This window comes from Balaenoptera ricei, chromosome 1 (assembly GCF_028023285.1).
Source record: "Balaenoptera ricei isolate mBalRic1 chromosome 1, mBalRic1.hap2, whole genome shotgun sequence".
Taxonomy (NCBI): domain Eukaryota; kingdom Metazoa; phylum Chordata; class Mammalia; order Artiodactyla; family Balaenopteridae; genus Balaenoptera; species Balaenoptera ricei.
The window spans coordinates 36,106,511-36,124,150 of NC_082639.1; the positions used below are offsets into that span (position 1 = coordinate 36,106,511).

General features: G+C 47.2%; 1 protein-coding gene across 6 annotated transcripts in view; it reads left to right on the plus strand.

Moving 5' to 3' along the window:
• Positions 1-17,640, plus strand: part of ST3GAL3 (ST3 beta-galactoside alpha-2,3-sialyltransferase 3) — a 232,414-nt gene that overhangs the window by 189,065 nt on the left and 25,709 nt on the right. For all 6 annotated transcript variants that reach the window (XM_059920827.1, XM_059920847.1, XM_059920838.1 and 3 more), the window contains one exon: positions 15,257-15,351. In XM_059920827.1, the coding sequence (XP_059776810.1) occupies positions 15,257-15,351 (95 nt within the window). The remainder of the gene's footprint in view (positions 1-15,256; positions 15,352-17,640) is intronic.

Consider the following 17,640-nt stretch of genomic DNA (forward strand, 5'->3'; position numbering starts at 1 on the left):
GTATCACATTTTCTTTATCCATTCATCCATCGATGGACACTTAGTTTGTTTCCGTATCTTTCACTCACTTGAATTTAAGGTGAGACGAGCCAGCATGCATTTTTCTCTCGCCAGCTGCATTCATCTGTGCAGGTCCATGCCCAGAGTAGGAAGCAAGTGGAATTTAACCAGAGCTGTGTTTCAGCTGAGTGAGGGAGGAGCAAAGAAGTTGAGGATGAATGCAAGGAGGTGATTGTACTGTTTGACTTGGAATTTAAGCTAGGTGAGAATAGCAGTAAGAACATAAGGAGGTAAAGGACAGTGAAAAGATGGTAGAACCAATGGCTTGAAGATCCCAGTATGTTGAAGAATTGTTGGAGTTTTGCTACAAGAGCAGGTGAGCTATAGACATATAGATAGGTGGAGACAGTCAGAGACTGGGAGTTTGAGTTTGAGATTAGAGAGAGCTTTAGTTAGTAATGGCCTGGTCTAGGATATAATTTAGGAGTAAATAGCTGAGGTAAGGTAGAGAGTAAGATCACTGGAGGAGAAGAAGTCAAGGCAGGTCTGCCTTTGAGTTTACCAGTTTAGATTTAGAAGGAAGCTCATCACTCCTGTTTCCTGCTTTTTGAAGAAGGAATACACTATAGGTATTGAGACTGATGATAATTGCTTCAGAGTTTCTCTTCTTCACTTTATATTTGACTGAGCCTGCAGTTGAGGGGGGAGGGAACCGCTAAGGAAGGTGGTGCTAGACCAAACACAAGGATCATTAACGGTCTATGGCCATAGATAGTCAACCATCAGGGCTGCCAGAGATCAGAAAGGCAGCTAAGGTCATAGAGAGCGTGGGGGAAGAGAGCCAGACAAGCATCAGAATTAAGGCTCTTGGCTGTCACATGTAAGAGATTAAGTCACAGAGGCCCTCATAAGGTACTGAGGGCAGGAAAGGCTAGGGATTTGAGCCTAAGTCAATACTATCAATAATATGGAGCATCTAAAGATCTTCCAAGGAGTGGACAAGATGGGCTGGGGCTTGCTTGTCTCCAGGACCCTTTACTGTACCAGGCATTAGCAGTGCCATGTCTTGGAAAGGTCCCTAGAATGACCTACAGAAAGTCTCTGGTTCTCTTCCTGATGGTTGGCTGGTTGGCCATTGGGTGCTGAGTGCAGCAGAGAGTAGGGGAGCTCAGGATGGATGCGGGTGAAAGAGGAAATTGAAGGCTGCAGCACAATGATTTTTGACTGTGACAAATCCCTGCTCCATGTGCAGGGCCCATTGTTGTGGCTGTTTATTCATTTGTTCATTGATTACCTTCAACAAGCTATGTGCTATTCTAAGTATTAGGCATGTGTGGTAAAGATAATACACAGTGATAAGGCAGTCTCTCTCAGAGTGCCTCTTAGCTTGTCATGAATTCAGATATAGGACCGTTTGGGTTTGCAGGGGTCAGGACATCTGTGTAGAGGTGAGAAACGGCAGTAGTGAGAGTAGCAGCATCTGTGTTTGTACAGGGCCTGGAATTCTTACTGTAGTACAATCTCCCTTTGCATCCTGACAATACAACTGTGACAGGGGTTCCCATCTATCACTAGCATGACCCATTCCATTTGGCAATTGATCTGGTGTCTGGGGAGAGAGAATTCTGCCCCTGAAGCCTCACCCAAGGTCTCCAAAGTCAAGAATAATGCTGGAGCCCCTGGACTAAAGAAGGTAGCGAGAGTATTCCCCATAGGGCTAGAGCCCCCAGCTAGGGCCAAGAAGGACCAGCATGGGAAATTCCAAGAGCAGTCTGCATTAATGTATTGCCCACCCTGGGACAGTGAAGAGAAGTGTGATGAAATCCAGCCACATGGGTTCAAGGACTTCAGACTTCCCTGGCCAGCACAGTTGGCATGCCCTTCACACTTCCCTGCAGAGAGAAGCAGTTAGGTCACGCTCAGGCCCTAGAGGCAGCGAATAGCCGGATAGGTTGCTCCTCAGTCTGTGACTTGGGTGCTCTTCACTGAAGAGAGAGGGAGAAAGAGAGAGAGGAATAAGTTTAGGGGGAGAAAATAGACTCCTTTTTAATATTACGTTGAACCTAGGTGCCAGTGGAATATCTCAGGCAAGATGTTTCAGAAGCAGTTGCATGTAAGACTTGAACTCAGGGTATAGGTCTGAGCGTAAGATGGAGGTCAGCAACCACCAGTTGGACATAGGCGTCTGGATGTTTGGAACTTGAACCCTCCTGAAACAATCACATTTTCCAGCCTTTTCTTTGCAGTCCTTCCTGGGACTGTAAGCAGTGGTGGTCGGCAACAACTGCCCCTGTGCCCTCACCCGGGCTGCCTTCCTCAGCCCCCTTCTCTGAAGGTAGAGGGTCTCATCTGAGAGCACAGCTGCTGCTCATTCGCTGTCATGTTGTCTCATTTCTGAGCAGAGAAAAAAATGGCTGAACCCTTCTGGAAATTCTGTTTTCCTATGGGGCTCAGAAAATAATGTACCTGTATTAGTTTCCTTTTGCTCCTGTAACAAATTATTCTCTCACAGCTCTGGAAGCCAGAAGTCCAAAATCAGCGTCTTTGGGCTGAAATCAAGGTGTCAGCAGGGCTGCACTCCCTCCAGATGCTCTGGGAGGTTATCCGTTCCTTGCCTCCTCCAGCTTCTGGTGGCTGCTGGCATCGCTTCAGTCTCTGTCCCTGAGGTCACATTGCCTTTTCTTCTGTATGTGTTAAAATCTCCCTGTGCCTCTCTCTTTTAAGGACACTTGTGAATGCATTTAGGGCCCACCTGGATGATCCAAGACAATCTCCTCATCTCAAGATCTTACCTTTATGAAGCTTTTATACTAATAGGGAAACACCAACAATAAACAACTTATAAGCAAATTATTTAGTAAATTAGAACAAGACAAATACTGTGGGGAAAAAAGAAACAGTATGGCAAAGTGATAGGAGCAGGTTGAGTGTTAAATAGGATGGTCAGGGTTCACCTCATGGGAAAGGCAAAGTTTGGGTACGGACTGGAAGGAGGTGAGGGAGTTAGCCAGCTGAGTATCTGGAGGGGAGTGTTCTAGGCAGAGGAAACAGCTCCAGTAAAGGCCCCAAGGCAGCAAGGAGTATGGCTGTGGTGGAGTGAGAAGAGGGATGGTAGTGGATGGGGGAGGGAGGTGTCTGGGATCATGGATGGCCTTGTAGGCCCCTGTAAGGACTTCACCCTCTACTCTGATTGACATAGTAAGACATTGCACATGAGGAGAGGTTGATCTTCAGTAGCTGAGTGGATGCTTCCTCAGTGTTATCAAGAGGAAAGGAGGAAAAGTGGAGCAGATGCCAGTGGTTTTGTAGATTTGGTGGGAGGCAGATCTCTGACCTCACTTCATAAATATTAATTCAGCACCTACCTACCATGCAAGGCACAATTCTAGGTGCTGGGGGATATGGCCGTGAGCAAAATAGGCAGATCCCTAGTCACACAGAGCCTGCATTCTCCAATTATAATAAACTGGTACACATGAGAGAGAGTAAGCAAATGAACAAGATAATTTTAAATGGTGCCAAATGTTTACAAAGAAAATAAAACAAAGGTGACTGATAGAGACAGGAGGAGGAAACCCACCCTTGACAGAGGGGTCGGAGGAGACCTCTGAAGAGGTGACATTTGAACAGAGATCCGAATGAAAACGAAGAGCCAGCCTCGGGAAGGTCCAGAGGGGTTCTGGAAAGGTCTAGAGGCAGAGTGATGTTTGTTGTATTCAAGGACTGGACAGGAGGCCAATGTATACTGCTTCAGGGTGAGTCAGGAGGAGGACCTGAAATGAGGTGAGAGGCAGGTGAGGAGGATTAGTCATTGTCATCTGTAGTTTGGTTTTGTTCAGAGGGCAGTGAGACGGTTTTAGGCAGAGGAATGTCATGATATGGTTGATGATTTAGGAGTATGCTTCTGGCCTTTCTAGAGAATGGAATGAGGGGCCAGAGCAGAAGCTGGTCACTGACCACTTCAGCAGCCACAAGGTGATGATTTGGACCTGGGTGGTAGCAGCGGAGACAGAGATAAGTGGAGGGATTCACATTATGTTTAGAGAGTAACAGGATTTGCTGATGACCCAGATGAGAGACAGACAGGAAAAAGAAATGAGTCAAGAATGACTCCATCCAACTGGCAAGATAGAGAGGATTGTTTATAAAATAGCTGTTTCTCTTTGTACAATGTGATGATCCAGGGCAAATGGGACTAAAAAAGAAAAGAATGACTCCTAGGTTTCTCTTGATCAACTGCACTGGCCTGGCCTTCCTCACCATCAAAGCCAGAGCCACCACCCCTCCACCACGGCCCTATCCATCATCATTGGTATTCTCACCATCTGTTTGAGTTCTGTCACGCTCCTGTCCTTCCAGCTCACCTTATAAAGCAGTGCCCAAACTTGGTGAAATTGATCCAGCCACTTTTCCTGCCTCTGTTTCTGGGCTGCTGAACTGTTAACAGAGACACACGAATACATGTATTGGCCCCACAGTGGCGTCCTGGTCTTCAGCCTCTGCCAGTGCTCAGCACTGCTCAGCAGTCCCGTCCCTGGTTGACTTACCACAGTGACTGCTTCAAACCGCTCCCACTCATCAGTTCCTACAGTCCAGACCTGCACACTCGTAATCCCAAACCCTAGAGATTCCCTGGAGAAATGAGGTTCCCCCAGCTCCCAGTGCACCTATCAGGGTCGCCACCCTCGCGTGCTCCCACTTTTCCCAGGGAAAAGGCACCCTGCCCTCTGTGTCCCTCTCCCCGTACTCTGATCCGGTCCCCTTCGCCTCCTGGGGGCCTCTTCACTGCTGCCTCTCTGTCACTCGCACCCCCTCCCTCCGCCTTCTCTGCGGGCTCCTTCCCCCAGTACAAGCAGGCTCGGGTCTCTGCCTCCTGCTTCGCTCACCAGCTCCCGGTCCCTTTCTGTCCTCTCCTCCACTATCACGTTTCTACAGAGATCACCTCCTCTCTCTCAAACACTCTCGCTTTTCTCCCTGCGCAACGCCCTGTCGTCTGGTTTTGCCCTCTCCATCCCTGATGGCGCGCTTCCCGAAGGGTCCAGTGACTTTCATGTATCCCGAAGGCAGTGCCATAAGTAAAAGTATGGATGTACCTTGTGCCGACCCATGAGGCTCTTGTGTGGATGAAATAGGACGACAAGCGTAGAACACTTAGGACAGTGTCTGGAACATTGCAAGAGCTCAGTACCTATAAACTGCTGTTATTACTCTCATTATTGTGGCGTTTGTCATATGTTTCACTATCGCCTCTACGTGTATTTGGCTGCCTCATCCATTAATCACGAAGCTGGGACTCTGAGCTGTTTATTGTCGTATTCCCAGTGACTCGCACGGTACCTGGGATAGGCTGGGGCTTAGCACATATTGGAGAGCTGGAGGGTGGACACTGGGGATTGGATCGTGTCCTTGGGCTCTGGGTTAAATGGCCTCTGTAGACATTCTGGCCATTGTCCAGGCTGTCACTGGGGGAGGTGTGCTTGCCTCTCGTAGCGGCTTCTCAGCTCGCCGTTCTCTCCTCGCCTTCCCACTCTCCCATCCCCTTACCAGGAAGTCGGGCCCCTTCCCTTCCTCCTTGGTCCACGCTGGGTACAGGCTGTCAGCAGTCATGGGAACCCTGTCAGCAGGAGCCCAGGCACTGCCCCCTTGAGAGCCTCCTTCATCGCAGGCCTCCCTGCCTGTCATACGCGTCATGCATGTGGCTCCAGCCTGTCTGGACACAGATGTGGCCAAAGTCCCTAAGCAGGCGAAGGGGCAGCAGCTGGCAGTATTTCAGACCAGGAGGGGTTTACTAGGAAACAGTAAGGACATCACTGGAAGCCTGGCCCTTCGGAGCAGGGAGATCAAAGTGTCCATGATGTGCCGCACAAGGCGGTCCTCAGAGCTCCGCAGGTGAGCAGAACCTCCACCTGCACTGACCCAGGGAGATCCACACTGTGGAACCGGTCACCCTGAGCGCTCCTCCCTCTTCCAGCCAGCAGTCAGTTACGGAGCACCTGCTGCATCCTGGCTGTGTGCCGGGGAGGAAACAGGCACATTAGTGTGCAGTCAGTGCCAGGAAGGTACACGGAGAACAGTGGGGACCTGGAGAGGCTCCGTCAGCCCTGTGTGGCTCAGGGAAGACCCTACCTGTGCAGAGGCAGAGACGCTGGAGTTGGGCTGAAGAAGGAGCAGAAATTCAGCATGCAAATGAGAAGGGGAAGAGAATTCCAGGCAAAGGGAACAGCAAGTGGAAAGGCATGGAGGTGTTAAAGAGCCTGGCAGATTCTAGAATCTATAAGTAGTTGGATATGGCTAGAGCTTAGGGAAAGGGAGGAGAAGAGAGGGGGTATCTGAGGCGGGGAGGTTGACACAGGAGAGTCAGATCACAGGGGCTTTGTAAACCAGACGAAAGAGCTTAAACTTTTTCCTCTAGTAGCTGTTGTAGTCGGTAGAAATCCATATCAAACTAATTCAAGCAAAAAGGAAATTGATTGGCTTACTTACCTGTTAAGTTCAGGGCTGAACTATCTTCAGGCCCACCTGAACTAGGACTCAAACAGTGTCTTTCTCCCCACGTCTTGGCTCTGCTTTCCCTGGGTTTGACTGTGCTGTAGACAGTTTCTCTGTGTAGCCACAGAAGATGGCTCCAGCAGTTCTAGGCCCAGGGGTGGCAAATTTTTTTTCTTAAAAGTCCAGATAGTGAATATTTTCGGCTTTGCAGGCCATATATTCTCTGTCACAACTAATCAACTCTGCTGTTATAACATTAAAGCAACAATAGACATTAGGTAAATGAATGAGTGTGGCTGTGTTTTAATAAAACTTTATTTATACAAGTAGGCAGCTGGCCTCTGGGCTATGGTTTGCACAAGCACTGTTCTAGGCTTATATGGTCTTTACAGCTCACTATCTCGGAGAAAAAGAGAAACTCCCATATACCCTAGTGTCCAAATATTAAATCCCAGAGAAGAATTTGATTCATCCCACTTGGATCAGGTGCCCATTGTTGAGCCAGTTACTATGGTTCTGAGGGGTGAAGTATCTTAATTGGCCAGCCTGGACCATGCGCCCATCCCAGCAGCCGTGGTGGGGGTCAGCTCAACTAGGACCATATGGAATGAAAAGTAGGTGCTTTACAGAAGAAGGGGGGAAGGGACGCAGATATCCACTGCAAGGTGCTAACGAGAAAGAGCACGAACTGAGTGCCCCAAGATGCCAGTGATGGTCCACCTTGAAACTGGCTCTGACACTGCCTCAGGGCATCAGGCCAACCCTGGCTGCGCTGATGCACGCCCTGCCCCGGCCTTTTCCCTCTGTGCAGAGCCTGCCCCTCAGCTGCCTTATGTTTACACCCAGTCAGAATGCACTCGCCCACTCGGGCCTTCCTCACACATTGCTGTGCCTGCCTGGGGGGGACTAGAGGGCAGGTCACCGGGTGGGGGGCCAGGCTGAAGCTCCCCTGCCCTTGGCAGGTGCTGCTCCACCCTGGCAGCTTTAGCAGTCTCTCTCCTTGTCTCGAAGGGAGGGTTGCTTCTGGTTCTCTTCTCTTCTGTGCCGTTGTCTGCACGACCCTCCTCCTTGAATACCCTTCCCACCATGCTCCAAGAGGCTCACATTTACTTGTCTTCCAAGGCTCAGCTTGGTTTTGTCATCATCTCCTTCAAGATTTTGCTATACCCCTAAGTTGGTCTGAGACCTTTATACCCCTCCCTATTCCAAAACACAGGATGTGCAGACTTATTTTCTTATGGTTATTTGTTTACCTGTGTCTACCATTAGCTCCTGAGGAGAAGAACCAAAGCTAGTTTACCTTAGGTCCCCAGCCAGCACTCAGCACGGAACCTGACCCCGAGTAGGCAAGCAGTTGTTGGATGGGGCTGCGTCCTCCAGCTCCATCTGGTCCTGCATAGGATTGAAGGCAGGCACTTCATGCTCTTGCTTGGAACGGTACTTGTTGGTTGATACCTGCTGTTTGTCTTCTCTGCCTCTTCTCGCAGGGTGTAGACCCACCTGCCCTGCATATTCATGACCCTTTCTCCTCAGACTCCTGCTCTCGCATGGGACCCGTTCAGGTGGGTCAGCAAGAGAAGTGGCAGCAAGACATAAGCTGGACAAGGCATTGGCAAAGTGCTTATCCTGTTTGCTTGGACATATACCAGGTCTTACTGTGCAGGGCCGTTTATGGTGGGGCTGCCACAGCGAGATCCCAAACAAGAACAGGTAGATTCTAGAAAACGTGTGTCCCCCTGCTTCATCCACCCCACCACTTCCCAGAGCAGGTTCTAGAAAGGAGGATCTCTGGGGTTTGGCTTTCACCCTACTGGATGACAGTCTCACTCATTTTGGGCCAAGGCCTGTGGCTGAATCTGGCAGACTGATGTGCTGTGGCCCCTGGTCTCAGGACCCACTACTGGGCTCTGCCTTCCTCTTGTCTCCTGAGCTGCTTGGGCTCTTGTGGCCAGAAGGCTGGCCACACAACCAAACAGGCACAGATGGAGAGCTGAAACTGTGTGTTGCCCTAACCCAGCAAACCCACATCTGGAGGCACCTTTTTCAGTTGGGATGGTGGGTACTAAGAGAAAGATCCTACTCTGGGTCTGCTGGTACCCACAAAGAACTACTCCCCTCCCAGTTAGTAAGACTCAGTTAGCTTTCCTGCTGGAAACTAAGAAATCCCTTTTGGGGGTCCTGGGTTGCCCATCCTGGCTGGCAGACTGACCATCGTGCCGAGTCATCGTCCTCTCTCAGTTTATAGGCCTGTGGGCAGGGCAGCCTCATGGGTCCTGGGGTCCAGCCTTGTTATGAGAGGCACAGGGGTCAGACCCACCCTTAGCATGTACCCTCCTAGAGCCTCAACTCTCCACATTGCTATGCTCTAGGATCCAAGAAGAAAAGACGCACAGGTCCCCGTGCAACTTCTGCCTCCTCCTTCCCCTGTTCCTTCTCACACACTCACACACACCCTCCTGAAACCTGATCCCAAGGCTGCTTTGTGTGCTGGGGCTATCGGCAGAGCTGGCAGAGCTGGCGGGCTGGGGCCTGTCTGCTGGAGCCTGCCCCACCCTGCCCCCGCTACCCCCTTGGCCAGGGCAAGCAGATCAGGCGTCGCACACCCCTGCTAGTCTGGCCAGTTATTCTGCACCTCAAGGGCCACCTCCACCCTGGCTGGGCCCCCAAACTGGCACACTGGTCTCTGGACAGAAGCCCCTGAATTCTCTTCCAGGTGTAGCATGGGGCTCTGCCCAGACCGCCTGCAGAATTAACACAGAGACGCACACATACACCACCTCTACCATCACCACACCCCATTTCCTGTTGTTTATGGCACCCCCCCGCTCAGCTTCCAAGGCCTCTGCAGGCACTGAGCCACCTCCTGGGGGAAGGCTGTCCAGAGGAAGCAGCATCTGAACTTAAGGAATGAGAAGGGATTTTCCAGGCAAATAGAGAGGGAAGGGATTGGGGAATACAGGGAAGGGTGAGAGGGGGTACGTTTCAGGCGGAGACTGCATGTGTAAATGCATGAAGACTGGCACGTTCAGGGAGCTACAAATAGTGCATAGTTTGTAGGACACAACTAGTCTCAGGAATAAAATCCAGATTGCAGTAGATCAAGGAGTGAATAGGAAATGAGGAAGTTGAGACAGAATATCCACTGCTCTTTATGGAGGTTTTGCCATGAAAGGATAAAGAGAGAGACTGGTAGCCTGGGTACATGGTCAGGAAAGTGTATTGAGTTTGTTTGTTTGTTTTCATGTAGGAGAGACCTGAGCTTGCTGTATGCTTAGGGGGAAACAAACAGGAGTGGGCTGCATAGTGTGATGGAGAGATCAGCTTTGATGGGTCTAGGGTGGGGGAAGGAAGGAAGAAGCTGAAGGAGTTCCTACCTGATTGGCTTGGTTTTGTCTGTGAAGTGAGAAAAAAGAAGAGATATCTGCTTAGATAAAGTTGGAAAAGGATAGAGAGTTTATGGAGAGTGGAGAAGGTTTGGAATAGCTACTGAGCAAAGGTGAGGATCCAACTAAGGCTCAGTCCATGAGTTTGTAGTGGTACCAGTCTGTGTGTGTGTGTTTTTTCTAGCAGCACTTTGAGTATATAAAGTGCAAGAGTGTAGGATTCGATTAATCTCTGATTGGGTTTTGCCTTATGGATGGGACAAAAACACAATGGAACAAGAGGGTATAGCATCCTGGCAAGAGAGAGACTAAAGAGGTGGATGGGATTCTAACCAGGAAAGAGCTATAGCCTGGGAATGAAGAAAACTTTTTAAACTAAAACTCAAAACCCAGAATCAATAAGGGAAAAGATTGATAAATTTGACGACACTTTTTTAAAAAAAAATTTATTTATTTTTGCCTGTGTTGGGTCTTCATTGCTACGCACTGGCTTTCTCTAGTTTTGGCGAGCGGGGGCTACTCTTCGTTGTGGTATGCAGGCTTCTCATTGCAGTGGCTTCTCTTGTTGCAGAGCAGGTCTCTAGGCGCATGGGCTTCAGCAATTGTGGCTCGCGGGCTTAGTTGCTCCACGGCATGTGGGTTCTTCCCGGACCAGGGCGCGAACCTGTGTCCCTTGCATTGGTAGGCAGATTCTTAACCACTGCGCCACCAGGGAAGTCCCGACTTTTTTTTTTTTTTTGGCCACGCTGCACGGCTTGCTGGATCTTAGTTCCCCGACCAGAGATCAAACCTGGACCCTCGGCAGTGAAAGCGTCAAGTCCTAACCACTTGACTGCCAGGGCCCTTTGACTACACTTTTTTAAAAAATCTGTTGTAAAAAAGGGGGAAAAAGAAAGCAAGAAAGGAAAACACCACAAGCCAAGTAAATAAATAAACTCAACTTATACCTCAATAGAGATATATTTGTAACTGTATCTCAGAGGGTTTATATATTTAATATATAAAGAGCTTAAAAAAAAAAAGAGAAGATTGTTAGCTAATGCTATAGTAGTAATCGTATTGTCACATATGTGTATGAAAACATGTTGTACACCTTAAACTTATACAGTGTTATATATCAATTATAGTCAATTATATCATAATAAAGCTAGGGGGAAAAAGAAGAAAAAAACCCATAACCTTTTGGAAAAATGGGCAAGAGATATAAACAAAATTCATAGAAAAACTCACAAATGGCCCTTCCATATATAAGACAGTGTTCAATTCCACACATAGTAAAAGAAATGCAAATTAAAACCACACTGAGATACTGTTCCTCTCCTGTCAGACTGGCAAAATTGAAATGTTTGACAGTATACTCTATTGGTGAGGCTGTGGTGAAAACGACACTGTCATTTGTTGCTGGTGGGTAATGTGAAATGGTGTGATCCTGGTGGAGGGGAGTTTGGCAATATGGAGCAAAATTATATATATGCATTTTCCCTTTGATCAGTAAACCCACTTCTAGGAATCTATTCCAAAGATACATTGGCAAATAGAAAAGATATATGCATGAAGTTATTCACTGTAACCACTGTTAGTGGTACCTACTCTACAACAGACTGGAAACCACCCAGGGGACTGATTGAATGATATATGTACATAACCATAATGGAGTATAATCAAGTATATACCTCTACTGCTATGCAGTAATTACCAGGATATATTGTATAGTGAAAAAAATCAAAAGGTAAAACTGTATATGTTACCTTTTTATTGAATATAGATGTATGGATAAAGAAGATGTGGTACATATATACAATGGAATATTACTCAGCCATAAAAAAGGAACAACATTGGGTCATTTGTAGAGATGTGGATGGACCTAGAGTCTGTCATACAGAGTGAAGTAAGTCAGAGAAAGAAAAACAAATACTGTATATTGACGCATATTTGGGGAATCTAGAAAAATGGTACAGATGAACCTATCTACAGGGCAGGAATAGAGACGCAGACATGTGGACACGGGCTGTGGGGTGTGGGATAAATTGGGAGATTGGGATTGACATATGTGCACTGCCATGTGTAAAACAGATAGCTAGTGGGAACCTGCTATATAGCACAGGGAGCTCAGCTCAGTGCTCTGTGGTGACCTAGATAGGTGGGATGGGAGGTAGAGGGTGAGAGGGAAGTCCAAGAGGGAGGGGATATATGTATACATACAGATGATTCACTTCGTTATACAGCAAAAAGTAACACAACATTGTAAAGCAACTATACCCCAATTTAAAAAAAAAAAGAAGAAGAAGAAAAAGAAGGGAATAGGAATTCACATACACACATTATGTATTTGCTTATACCAAAAAAAAAAAAAAAAGGAAAAAATAAAAACTAATAAAAATGAATACTATATGGGAATAGAAGTAACAGGAGTCGGACACAGAAATGAAAGTTTGACTTCTCTGAATATATCTTGCTTTGTGAATTTAATTTTGGAATTCTATAGTTTTATATCATCATAAAACAAAGTTAAATTAATATGAGGGGTAAGCAAACTCTAGAAGCAAAAGCAAAATGAAACAAATGAACTTAACTATGTATTGCTGATGAAGTAAACTCAGCAGGATTATTCCAAAATAATTCTGCAAAAGCAAAGTAATTTATCTGTATTTCTCTAGTGGGGTATTCCCTAAATCATTTTTAGTAATGGTAGTATTAGTAATAATACTGGTGTTTTTATTCTGAAACTATTCTACATATTTTATATATGTATCTATATTTGGATATATTAGGATAAAGCAAATAATTAATTATGTTACTATCACTATAAACAAGGATATCAGCTTATGAGAAAAGAGATATAAATATAAAATCAAATGGTTTCAGCGTATTTTTTCATTTGTGTATCCTTGTACATTTGATTTTGGGAAGTCATTTTTAATCGGGTTACCAGCCGCTTATGGTTTTTGTTCTGTCCGTTTGCATAGCAATATTTTCATAATATTATAAAGTGAAAAAAGTAGTCTACAGAGCAATCTAAAAAATAATATGGGAAAAGGAAAGTCAGTACGGATATATACCAAAGGTTAATTGTCTCTGTGTTGTAGGATTATGAGTATTTTTTACTTGTACACACAAGTGTGTGTGTGTGTGCGCGCCTATCTGTATTTTTTTCCAAAATTAACACTTTATAAGCACCAAAAATGAGGGGTTTTAAAAAATTTTATTTATTTTATTTATTTATTTTTGGCTGCGTTGGGTCTTTGTAGCTGCGCATGGGCTTTCTCTAGTTGTGGCGAGGGGGGACTACTCTTCCTTGCGGTGCGCGGGCTTCTCATTGCGATGGCTTCTCTTGTTGCAGAGCACGGGCTTTAGGCATGCAGGCTTCCGTAGTTGTGGCACATGGGCTCAGTAGTTGTGGCTTGCGGGCTCTAGAGCGCAGGCTCAGTAGTTGTGGCGCACGGGCTTAGTTGCTCAGCGGCCTGTGGGATCTTCCTGGACCAGGGCTTGAACCCGTGTCCCCTGCATTGGCAGGCGGATTCTTAACCACTGTGCCACCAGGGAAGCCCAATAAGGGGGGGGGGGTGATTTAAGTAAAAATTAATATAATGAACTTTCTCATCAGCTGAAAAGATGGGGGAAGAGAGAAGACAAGGAAAAAATGTGTTGAGACCATTTGGCTAGATCTTAGGAGATTTTGCTAGCATATGACATGCAGTACGTATTGGGAGGCAGATAAAATCATGTCCATGCCTGACTGAGAAACTGCAAAACTTTCATAAGCTCAGTCCTGACACAGGAGAGGTTCTTGCCCCAGGTTTATCCAGGGACCTTGTGGACTCTGGTCAGAATCCTCGGGGCCTCTGGTAAAACATCAAATGTATTAATTCACTTAGATTGTGTGTACTGGGTATGAGAAACACGAGTGACCCTTCTACACAGAGGAGAAGTGTGCTAACTCAGAAGCCCAGAAGAAAGCCGCTGTGCAGGAATAGCCCTCCCACGCTATCATGTGTTGACAGTTTCTTCCTAGCAGCAAGGGATGGGGAGGGAGCAGCGTTGAAAGTTTTCTGCCTCTTTCAAGTTCACTTCAAAATCTCTAGTAATGATAGACCTCCAAGTGATTACTGCTGTTATTCCCCCTGGTCTGGTGATTGTAATGGTGTTAGTGATGATGGGAATGAGAAATGGATGCTGAGGTTAGAGTTCATTGGGGGGCGGTGAGTTCTAGCTTCTGGGCTGGGAGGCCCCCTTCTCCAGTCTTCAGTTTTTCAGTGGGCTGATTCAGGCTGTTAGAAACAAGAGTCAGCCACAGAGGCCTAGGCCTCCACACCTTCGTTCTCAGCCAGGAAGGCCCTAAGCACACCCCGCAACAAGGTCAACACACAGGAGGTGACCAGGTGCTGGCCATCTCCCGGGCTGCTAGGTTCCCTGAAAGGTCTCAAAATCAGGGTGCTAGGTTCCAAGTGAAGTCGTGCTGTCCAAGCATCTCTGAAGAGCTTGGTTCCTCCTGTCCCTTCTCACTCTGCCCTCACTTCCTTCTGCATCCCTCTGATGCCATCCCCCACCCCCAGCCTCCCCCCTGCCCTGCCCATTCCTCGGTTTCCCAAGAAGAGCAAGGCTTGCCTTTTCTCTCCACAACTTGGCATTGCCGCATGACTCCTTCTCTCCCCCTTTTCCCTCCCATCTTTCCTCCAGACCAAAACTCCCCCTCCCCGTAAACTCCTTGTCCCTCCGCCACCTCCTGTGGAGCTTGGTGTTCCCTCGGTCCTCCTCTCTGCCAGCAAAAGTGCTCAGACTTCTGCTTGTCTGAAGCCTCCCCTCAGCCCTGCCTCCCAGCTGCAGGATACTGTGATTTTTTTTCTTCTGTCAAACCTCTAACTCCTATGGCTGTTCACCTGCTTTGCCCTCCCACCGTGAATTCTCCTTCCTCCTCACCCTGGGTGGTCCACCTCCCAGCATTCTCTCCCAAATTCTGTCTCTCTGCACGGGCTGTATTTTGGGGTATTTTTCTGCTCACTGGACAGTGTCTCATCTCCGTGTTCCCAGATTGCAGGAACAGCGTGGGCAGCAGTGACTGTTTGATGGATGCACATGTGGATAACCTGCCAGAGAGCTTCCCGCTCTGAGGTGCTGATCCTGCTGAGTGCATCTTGCCTCTCCACTCCTACAGCTGGCCATATAAGGACTGGCCAGGCCTGCTCCTCCACACTCAGGCTCCACTGAACAGGACCTGTCAGACCCCGCACAGCAGCTACCCAATGTGCAGGCTGGAGTGGGGAGGAGATGCTGGAACATGGAGGATGGCTTCTGGCGGATCCACAGCCAAGGCAGATGGACAGAAAGCCATTTAGCACTGCAGCCTAGTGCACTTTGGGACTCTCAACAGCCCTGTTGTATTCCAGGTTCTCCAAGCCAGCACCCATGTTCCTGGATGACTCCTTCCGCAAGTGGGCTAGGATCCGGGAATTTGTGCCGCCTTTTGGGATCAAAGGTCAAGGTATGTTGGGAACCCTGCCCCACTTTACATTAACATCTCATCCCCCAAGCTGTCTCCCTAGTGTCAGGACAGGGCTGTACCCTCAGAAGTCTCCCTGCTGGGAATCCACCCCTCTCAACAATGCCCTACCTTCTCTCCCTCTTTCCTGACCTTCCTTTTTTCTTACTTCTTTAGTGGAATGTTTACTCAGAAACCACCACTTTGCCAGGGGCTAGGTACACAACAGTGGAGTAGACAGATGTGGTTCCTCTCCTCAGAAAGCTCCGGTCTAATGCAGACACAGGTACTTGGAGTGCAGTAAGGACTCTGATGAGGGAAGAACACTGTGCTGTGAGATCACACAAAAGGGGTGCCAGAGACAGCAGTGCTAGAGGACTAGATATGAGGGGGGAAATCCCAGAGAAAATAGAGGCCATCCGGACGACTGCCCCCAGGGCCCTCCATCATCCCCTCCTGATGTTTTTCACCTTAACCTAGCCTCCCCTCCAGTCCTTTTTTATCCTGTCCAAGGCTAACCTTTCCCCCTATACTCTCAGAACTGTCCCCTTCTATTGCCTCAAGGACCTCACCCATGCAGTTCCTGACATAAGACTTTCCCATCCCTGAGAGTTTAACAGTTCTCTTTCCATGTCAAGTTCCTGCCCTATTTCATGGCATGGTAGGGTTTCAGCTTTAGCGTCAGACATAGAAGGATCCGGTCCCAGTACTACCTCTTTATTAGCTGTGACCGTGGACAAGTTACTAACATGTTTTGCTTTAGTTTCTTCATCAGTTAAATGGAGAGAATAATACCACTGTATTAGGTTGTGGTCAGAATTAAATAAGATAACTGTTAAAGGGGTGATATCATTTGGCCAGCAGACTCAAGAACGCCTGAACCCTCTACGTAGCCGGCCCACCCCTCCCTGAAAAGAAGACAGTGGCCAGCAAAAGGATACTCTTGAACTGGAGCTTTGACCTTCAACCTCCAAGGACAAATCTCATGGGTTGGGTTGAACCACATGAAGAACTCCTTTTTCATGGGTGCAGGTAGCCAAGCAGCCTAACTTTTCTCCTAAATCCTTACTCAATATTCTGATCCTGCTAAGCTATGAAGGGCAGGAAAGGCTGATACAGAGCCCATCATCCAGCAAGAAAAAGCACCCCATAGTTTATGACCATTCTGCTAAAGGTTCCCCTCCTAGAAAACAAAAACCCAATCCATATCCTTGGCCTTGGCCAGTTAGCAGCAATATGCTTTTCCTTAGAGGTGAAATTGGAGGTGGGAAAAGGAAGGGACCTGTGACCTTCCCCGAGGCCCACCATAAAGTGTATCTGAAGGCACTTAGTACAGAACATTTCCTTAAAGGTTTGTTTCCTTACCCTTTCTCATTCGACTTCTAGAAAGATTGCCCGTGCCACCTGTCTCCTCTTACTCACCATTTACTCTTGAAGAATATCTTCTCCCCTCACCACTTCAGTGAAACTGCTCAGTGCCCCCAGGAGATCCAAAGGATACTTTTCAGTCCTTAACTTGACATCTTGGCTGCATCTGACAGTGTCGTCCAGTCCATCTTTTAAAAGAATTATGAGGTTGCTGTGTTTAATTTCAGAGGCATCCTTTCTTTACATGAAGTATTTCAGGCATATAAAAAAAGCATAAAAACTCATATAATGAGCACCCACGTACTCTTGTACCCAGCTTCAGAAATAAAACTTGAGATACGACTCAAGCTCTGTGTAGCCCTTCCCCCTCCGTTCCCCGCCTTCTCCAGGAGACCAGTATCCTGGTTGTCATTCCATGCCTGTTTATATATTTCTACAGCATATTTATATATCTGCTTAAAATATGGCATGGTTTTTGCATGTTTTTGAACTTTACAAACAGTATTGTATATCGTACTTGTGTGTGTGTATTTTTCAAATTGATTTTTTTGCTTACGCTTTTCAGGTGTGTCTGTACTGGTACACATAACTCTAGGTCATTGATTTTGCAACTGCTGTGTAGTATTCCATGTACCACATTTAATCTATTTTCCTACAGTGGACTTTTAGGTTGCCTCCAACATTTCGCTATTACCAACAGTTCTGCAATGAACATTCTTGTACAAGTCTCCTTAAACAAATGTGTGAGTTTTCTGATGCTCTCCACCTAGGAGTAGAGTTGCAAGATGTTAGTCTATGCACAGCTACATCTTTTTTTTTTTTTTACACTTTATTTATTTATTTATTCTTTTGGCTGTGTTGGGTCTTCGTCTCCGTGCGTGAGCTTTCTCTAGTTGTGGCAAGCGGGGGCCACTCTTCATCACG